We start from the raw sequence: 8643 nt of genomic DNA on the forward strand, positions 1-8643 counted from the left end.
CTAAAAGTTAATTATTCTCCCGGCTCTGTCTTCCCAGGGGGAGTGCAAAACAGGAAGGTGTGAGTGGCCTGCGGACCCCACCCTTACCCCCTTTTCCGGGAAGAAAACCACAAGTGCCTTTCTGGCGTTTGTTTGGGAGCTCAGAATTTAAATTCAATCTTCTTCAGGAACTTCATTTTATTGTTATTCGCTAAAGGTGATAGTTTCCAGACGGCTGACCGGGATCATTTGTCTTTTGAGTTTCTATTACGCATTTTAAGCGGCCAGGCTGATGACGCCACCCGTCTCTGCCAAATCCTGCAGTTTGGGTGAGAGGCGGGAAACCAGCCAGACTTGGGCAGACCGTCCAGGATCCAGCTTTTCCCTAAATGTAGGACGTGGCGGGCACGATCTGGTGGCAGCTCGGTCACATAACTCAGTGACCTCGGAGGAACTCTGAAGCACGTTTGTAAACGCGAGGGTCTTAGACTGAACTGCTGACGAGGACCAAGTAATGAATTCATCTAATACCTACATCTTACTAGGAGCTTTGGAAAGTGATGGCAATAGTGTTAATAACTCCGGCCTATTTGGAGATGAGGGAAAGGAGACTGAGAATAACTTGGAAATCGAAAACCGGGAAACAACACTGGAGCGAGCTCCAGGTTCGGGTTCACGAGAGCATGGAGGCTCGCACCTCCACAGTTTAGGCGGCGCGGCCAGAGCGCGCTCCCTGCAACGGCGGTTCCTTACGTTTGTAGCCTCTACGTCAAGGCCTTCTCGGCCTCTTATTGGGCGAGCCCGCCCAATCATGTGATTCTAGGATGCCGTATAAATTAGGGCAAGGAGAAGGCGGTGGTCCGCCATTTCGTGGACGCCGGGCAGGGTACTGTGTCAGTGGGAGCCGGGCGGAGGAGAGCGGAGGAACAGTAGGAAGGTGTGTGGATTTAAGTCGCCGCGTCCCTAATTCAAGATCTCGGTAAGAGGCCAGCGTCCAAAGGCGTGAAAAGAGAAATGTAACTTAACAGTGCCGCGGTGGGGCCAGGCCCAATGGCGGAGCCAGACTGAGACAAAGAGACGCCGCCGCCATTTTGTGACGTTCAGCATGGGGCGGTGGCGGGGGCTTAATGCCCACCGAAGGCCGTATCCCAGCCTTGAAGTGGAGGTGTCTATAAACCTTTATTTGGGGGAGGGGGGTGGACCGGAGTTTAAAATTACCCGAGAGTTGAGGCGGAGAGGAGGGCCGGTAACCGTACAGTACTCCAGGCCGCGCGGTCTTTCAATTTATGGCGCCTTTTTTGGCCCCACGTTTCCTTAAGCTTCTAGGATTTTTTCAAGTCGCTAATCAGTACTGGACATTTCGGTGCATAAAAGTGTTTTCTGTAATCATCTTTGTTTTCATGTTACTCTAATTTGACCTCACCTTTTACACGTTGACTCTATTTTTCTTTTTTCCTTTAAACCAGTTTTCTGTGGCCTGCATTTTTCTTGTAGCACCTTCCCATTAATCTGTAGTCCTGAAACTAGAAGTTTGGTCTCGATTCCTGGGCACAGGGTGGGGTCTCGCAAATGAGGATGTATCTGGGTTGTTTTTTTAATTGGATAAGCCCAAAGTGAGAAGAACGTGGCGTCTATGAAAAAGCCCTTGAGCTCAGTTATTGAAGAGGCCGCTCTTTAATGCAATTGAAACTAGTCTGCAAGGCGATTGGGATCGTTGCCTAGCGACTCTATTAGAAGTTAAATACAAGCCTTTAAAGTGCAGTTAATTCCTGAAAAACAAATGTAACCACTAATCTTTTTCTGGATTTACCTGTTTTGGGCATTTAATAATGGTTGGAATCGTAACATAAGCACTTCTGTGTCCGGCTTCTATAATTTAGCATGTTTTCGTTCGCGTTTGTAACATTTATAAATGCTTTTTCTGAGTAATACTGTATGGATAATCGATTTTACTTATCTATTGATGGACATTTGGGCTAATATCTTTTTGCTGTTGACTAAAAAACCTAACATTTTGTCTTGCTGCTTGAAGTATGAAGCTGGTTAAGTTTTAACGTGCCTTACAAAGCACATTTTTATCACTTTTCTAGTGGTTTAGCCATAATGTACTGTCTTCTGCATTGTTCCATTTGGTTTTGAGCCTCGGGATTTGCTTCTGAGCAGGTTACCTGCTTGTCGAAGTGCTGTATTTTTGAGATTAATTGAAGTAACGTGAAGTCCACAACTGTGTCCACACCGTAGTAAATGTTCCTCCAGTGTTTTCAGTGTTTATTTTCCCCATCACTTTTCAAGGAGGCTTTTTTTCCCCTCAAACAGCTTGTGCTGGCTTCCTCACAGTTACCATTAACAATTGTGTCCAGCTTGTGCCGCATGCGGCCCAGGATGACTGAAGTGCAGCCCGACAAAAAATTGTAAATTTACTTAAAGCATGATGAGATTTTTTTGTGATTATTTGTCACAGTGTACTTAATGTGTGGCCCAGAGATGCCAAAAGGTTGGACGCCCCTGAACTAGGGAGAAATGGGTGTTTCACGGGTGATAATTTTACTCCCTTGGTTTTTAGTTTTTTGGCAGTTGTCCCTAAAACTCTTTTTCATTGTGTAGATTATTTGGGTAAAATATTAAATTTTTTTTCAAACAGAAATGCATCGTGATTCCTGTCCATTGGATTGTAAGGTTTATGTAGGTAATCTGGGAAACAACGGTAACAAGACTGAATTGGAACGAGCTTTTGGCTATTATGGACCACTCCGAAGTGTGTGGGTTGCTAGAAACCCCCCCGGCTTTGCTTTTGTTGAGTTTGAAGATCCCCGAGATGCAGCTGATGCTGTCCGAGAGCTAGATGGGAGGTAATTTAATCTGGTTTATACTAACAGTAAATATGTTGCTTGAGTTTCTAAGGTTTAAAGTCTCTTGGGATATGTGGTTCTGAGTGGCTTCTTGAGTATCTGAAATTGATGTTACTGGAGATTTACATAAACCTCATTTGCCATAAAAAGGACTGAACAGTTGAGATATGTAGGAAGTTTTTTTATTCAGTTGGCCATTAAAGAAAATAAGAGTTTTTAATAGTCAATTTTTGGTGAGTGGATAGCTGCATCCAAAAAATGGTCAAAACATTTTAATCTAAATTCTACAGTGTCAACTGTTCTTACCTTTGATTGTTTCTAAAAACAGATGTGGGGTCCTATTTCTATAAGAACTAATTGTGGCTGAATTACTCTTACCTTTTATGTTTGACACACCACTTTTAGGAAGTGTAGAGTGTATACCAGGTTTCCTTAGTAATTATTATGTTGGCTGGCTGATAATACCTGAGTTTTAATAGTGAACAGGTATTGCCTTTTACTTAGCATTTGAAACCATTGGATCTCATGAAACCAAGGAAAACTCTTAATCCTTAAGATCCTAAGATTAAATTGTCTGAGGGTTGGCTGTATAAAAAATCTTCCTTAGCCAAGCAGATGACAGAAACATTTTCAGGGCCCCATCTCTTCCCAAATCATTGTCTAAATATGGTGGCATATCTAAACTTAACAGTGGTGGCCATTTTCTGTGTCACACACTATGATGATTGAAGGGGAGGGGTGATGTGATGTAAGTGATCAAAAGTCTTCTGTCCCATTTATTGCTGTTTCCACCCCCACGGACACAGATGGAGAGGTGGAAAGATAAGCAAGTGTAATAGGGTAAAAATCAAAGTATTCCTTGCAAAGAAGCTAGCTAGAAGTGCTTTTTCCTTTATTTTTAATACTCATCTTTTAGAAAGTCAGCTTGGCTGCTTTAAATTTAATGTTTTTTTTCCTAGAACACTATGTGGCTGCCGAGTAAGAGTGGAATTGTCGAATGGTGAAAAGAGAAGTCGAAATCGTGGCCCACCTCCCTCTTGGGGTCGTCGTCCTAGAGATGATTATCGGAGAAGAAGCCCTCCACCTCGTCGCAGGTACTTGAGAGTGAATTTAGAGGTTTGGTGTAATGGAGTAGCTAATAGGAGCAGGTATTTCTCTTAAAGTTTGTTGGTGGGTTATAAACTTACTGAAGAATCGGAGGTTTTTATGAAACATTTGCTGGGTGTAGTTTGGGGTATGTGAGTTGTGCTGAGTGTTGGCTTTTGTCTTTAGGTTCATGTTGGTAGTCAGTAACTTCTATCTTGGATCTATCTTCTAGTTCATCTTCTAGTTGCATCTTTCCAAGTCTTCCCTTATACATCAATTTAGGCCTTTTTCCATTTCTTGACTCCATAATGACAAACATTACATTCAACTCTAGCTCGTCACAAAAATGTGTTTTCTACTATTAGCACGATTGTAATATTTATCAATCAGGCAGCTGTTTTAATGTTACAACTGGTAAAATAGAAATCTTTCTGAAACTAACTTTAAGTCACTGACCAATAAAGGGGGCTAAAAAAAGTAATCCCAGTCATCTATTCTTCAAACCCAAATAGAAGATAAATCAGTTTTTTTATAATTGAAAATGGCATCATTCTTGGCCCAGGCAGTGTTGTCTGGATGCTAACTCCACATCTCCTCAAACCTCCAAAATAGTTTCTATAGGACTGAATTTACCTCTTACAGGTGAGTGAAGTCCTTCTAGGAGATAGGAGTTCAAAATCTTGCCCCTTTTGCTATTTTGAAAAACAACACGCTGTTGCCCATCATAATAAAGAGTATTTGTTAGCTAATAGATGGTTGTACTGATGGCTTGTTTTTCATTTTTTTTTTGTGCTTTTTGGTCCATCTATTAATAAAAATGAACCCCGTTACAGAGTCACCATCATGTCTCTTCTCACCACCCTCTGAGTCTGCATTAGCCAGTCAACTAGCCCTTTCAGCGTCATGTGACCAGCGCGCCCCATTTCAGCTTGGCTGGTGTCGTTTCACATGACCCAGGCATGGCCAGTCGTCAGGTTGCACCGCCCTTTGGTTCCCGAGCATGCTGTTTTCTCTCAGCCTTCTCTCCAACCTTAACCAAATCGGCAGCAGCCACCTCGACCGCCCACACATTCCTGGCCAATCAGCTCAGCTGTTTATTTACCAAATGTCTTCACAACAACTACAGCAGCAGCCTTCGGCTAACAAAAAAGCAGGAAAAATCCACAACACCCCCTTCGCCAACCAACTAAATCCAACGCAACATCTGGCAAAACCTTTTCAGCAAATTCTTCCTGGCCGTCAGTCCGGCAGCCTCACCTCACCATTTCTAGCTTGTTGAAACCCAAAACTAGTAAGTTTTTCCTGCTTAATACAGTTTACTGCTGGTTAAAATAAGGAGTAAGCGGCTTAAAGTAATTCTTTTTTCTGGATCAAAGGCTGGCTGTGCATAATTGAATGGTAATGTACATATATATTGCTTGAATAAAACTTTTAAGGGTGATAGGGAACTCATAATGTAACTTAGACCTTCAAATGAAACTTATTTGCATGTGTGAGATGCCAAACTAAAAATTTTAATGACTAACAGATTTAGCTTTCCTTTCTAGCAAAATTTTGTTGACTCCTATCACCTTTAAATGGTTTTACTAACAGTTTTCAAAATTTAAAAATTTTGGGGGTGAAGCGGGCCAAGCTAAGGTAATTTTGATAAGTCTAAACACACTCTTAAATGTGACGATCACAAATGCAGTTCTAATGTAAGCACTTAATGGCATCAATATTTACACCTACCGCGTTTTCACAAAATTACACTATCCACCTGGTACCTAAGTCTTGTCATAGACTTACAGGTTTGCATGGGTTCCAAATACTGGTTTATGGTACTGTTTTTGGAACTACTTGTGGGAATACATTTTGGTGTGGTGTTTTGGGTACTGAAGTTAGTTTGACATGAAGTTTTGCATTGGACAGATCTGCTGTGAAACATTCTTTGTTAAAGTGAGTCCATGGTTGGAATATCTGCTTTTCACTTGAGCTTTTGGTTCCTTAATCCTTCTGTGCCTTTTTTTCTATTTTTTTTTCTTTTTTTTTTTTTTTGGACGATGGGTGCCAGTTCTTCCGGCACATTCACTGGGCCCAACAGTGAGATTGAAAAGTTGGGAAATGCCTCACGCCATAAATACTAATCGGCAATTAGGCTAACTTTCCTGTTTCTGCTTTTAGATCTCCAAGACGGAGAAGCTTCTCCCGCAGCCGGAGCAGGTAAATGATTCATGGTTGCATTCTCGAAAATGACAGCGTTAACTACTATTGTTAGGCTGTTTTTCAAATGATTTGAATAATGGTAAGGCATCGGCTTTAGTAATGAGTGACGTGGTGTATGGAACCAGTATTAAGTTGCAAGAATGAACCAGTTCTTAGTTTTCAAAAAGACTTACTAGAAATATTTGTTGTGTTTAATCCTTAACAGTCTTATTTTTCTTTTCTTTGTTTTTAGGTCCCTTTCTAGAGATAGGAGAAGAGAGAGGTCACTGTCTCGGGAGAGAAATCACAAGCCGTCCCGGTCTTTCTCTAGGTCTCGTAGGTAAGATTTTTTTTTAATGACCTGAGCCATTTGAGACCTTGCATACATAAAGTATTAAAAACGGAAATAGGTCTTAAGCCCTATTCTACCATAAAAGTGTTTTGATGTTTTGTCACTGTTACCAAGTTACAGGTGGAACTGGTTTTTCTCTCTCTCTCTCTCTTTTTTTTTTTAGCCGATCTAGGTCAAATGAAAGGAAATAGAAGACCAGTTTTCAAGAGGAGTGGTGTACAGGAAATAACTTCATTTGACAGGAGTATGTACAGAAAATTCAAGTTTTGTTTGAGACTTCATAAGCTTGGTGCATTTTTAAGATGTTTTAGCTGTTCACCTTTGTCTTGGAACAGTCACATAAAGATGTAATTCTCTATGGTTTGAAATGGATCATATGAGGCATGTAATACCAAGAATTGTTACTTTACAATGTTCCCTTAAGCAAAATTGGTTTTGCTTTGAACTTTAGTCTTGCATAAACTGATAATAAATCTCTTTATAACTCTTCCCAGCTAAAGTGTGATGTATACTATTATGGAACTAAACTGGCAAAAATTGAACTTAAGATTTTCCATAGCTGGGATATAACATGCAGCAGTAGTAGAACAAGCAGCCTTCAGAAGCTGCCATGAACACAAGCCAGCAGGAAAAGTTAAAGCTGCACCCTTAAATTAGATTAGAGGTAAAAAAAAAAAAATGCGACTAGTCTTTACACTGGGCAGAGGTTGTCCAGTTAGTGTAGAACCTAAGAAGTTTCAAGAAAGTTAGTTTACCTTTCTTTGCTTTAGGTCATAAATTTCTTACGTGATTGCTGTATATGAATACATAGCTCTTTGTAACATTATTCATTTGGAAATTTGAATTTGAGACTTCAAGATACCAGTGTCCTGCCAGTTTAAGGGTACATTGTAGAGCTGAACCTTGAGTTACTGTGCAAAAGTTTTTTTCATGCTGTCATTTGTAATATGTTTTGTGAGAATCCTTGGGATTAAAGTTTTGGTTACAAATTGTTGTTTAACATGAAAGCCTGTTTTTCCTTGCAAAACTAAAATCTGTGAGCTTGGTATCAAGTTCAGGTGTAACATTCCTATTGGAAGCCATACTTATATTTTCTTGTAAAGTGCTTTTGAATTAATAAAATAATAGCGTAACTGTGTAATAGTCAAACCCACTATTACCATAGTTTGTGTCCCATGGAAAGTAGTTGATTACACAAATCTTATAAAAAATCGAGCCCTTTAAAGTGAAGGAAATTTTTAGTTTTCACCCAAGTGATGGATAGTTCTTACCACTTCGGGGATTTTTTGTTTGTTTTTTTAGTGGAAGCCAGTTCAAAGTTCATGATACTCAGTGACTAATATTTTCAAATTTAGCAACCTAGTACATTATAACCCAAAGTTGCCCTTTAGAAAGGCTTTTAGCATTAGCATGAGAACTTCCCACAAAGCTTTAAAAATTTGCTTCCATTTTATATAATTTGAGGTGTTGCATGGGAATTCTAAATTGATCCATTATGATGTAAAACTCACTATATGGTTCAAATGTAACAGTGCAGACTTGAATATGGAGGCATGCATAACCTTCCTCTTAGAAATCCAGAGGAGCTGTAATTTCAAAATTTGTGCAATTAGATTAAATCATAATACAACAGTCTTGTGGCTTAGTTTCCTTGAATGTGCTACTTTATGATTGCTTTGGATAATTGTGACTTTAATGTGAAAAAAAGCAGTCATTGTGTTGAGTTGAATCTTTAGGGATATTTTATAAGATAGAGGTCCTAAGCATGTTTCTTCCTTTGGTCCTTTACCTGTCATGCAAATGTCAATGAGAGGAGAGTCATAGGTGTCCTAAGGGAGAACTGGTAGTCAGTGAACTTCAGTATGATCCTTTTTACAGAAGAAATTTAAGATTACCTGTTGATTTGCAGGAAGCTCTGGCTTTGGGCTTTTGTGTTTTGGTGATTTCTCATTGCCTAAATACTGCTCCCTGTTAGGAACAAGGCGAGATAGCTGAAAAGTCATGGAAGTAATAACGGTATGTCATTAATCACCCTGAGCTTATAAATGGACATTTGCATGGACTTTTTTGGGCAATATACAATGTCCAGAGTCTTGAGTTAGAAAAGTTTTTATAAAGAGGATAATAGATTATGGGTATAATGTGGCTAATCCAGGAGCTGAATTAGTCAGTCTTGGACTTAACTGTGGTGGG

At 40.0% G+C, this 8643-nt stretch overlaps 1 protein-coding gene across 1 annotated transcript; it reads left to right on the top strand.

The window, feature by feature from the left end:
- Positions 1 to 807: 807 nt before the first annotated feature.
- Positions 808 to 8085, top strand: SRSF3 (serine and arginine rich splicing factor 3). The gene is made up of 6 exons (XM_028511030.2): positions 808 to 958; positions 2621 to 2828; positions 3788 to 3922; positions 6078 to 6116; positions 6352 to 6438; positions 6614 to 8085. The coding sequence occupies exons 2-6, from the start codon at positions 2623 to 2625 to the stop codon at positions 6639 to 6641; spliced, it is 495 nt and encodes a 164-aa protein (XP_028366831.1). The 5' UTR covers positions 808 to 958; positions 2621 to 2622; the 3' UTR covers positions 6642 to 8085.
- The last annotated feature ends 558 nt before the right edge of the window (positions 8086 to 8643 follow it).

The sequence above is a fragment of the Phyllostomus discolor genome, chromosome 4 (genome assembly GCF_004126475.2).
Source record: "Phyllostomus discolor isolate MPI-MPIP mPhyDis1 chromosome 4, mPhyDis1.pri.v3, whole genome shotgun sequence".
NCBI lineage: Eukaryota > Metazoa > Chordata > Mammalia > Chiroptera > Phyllostomidae > Phyllostomus > Phyllostomus discolor.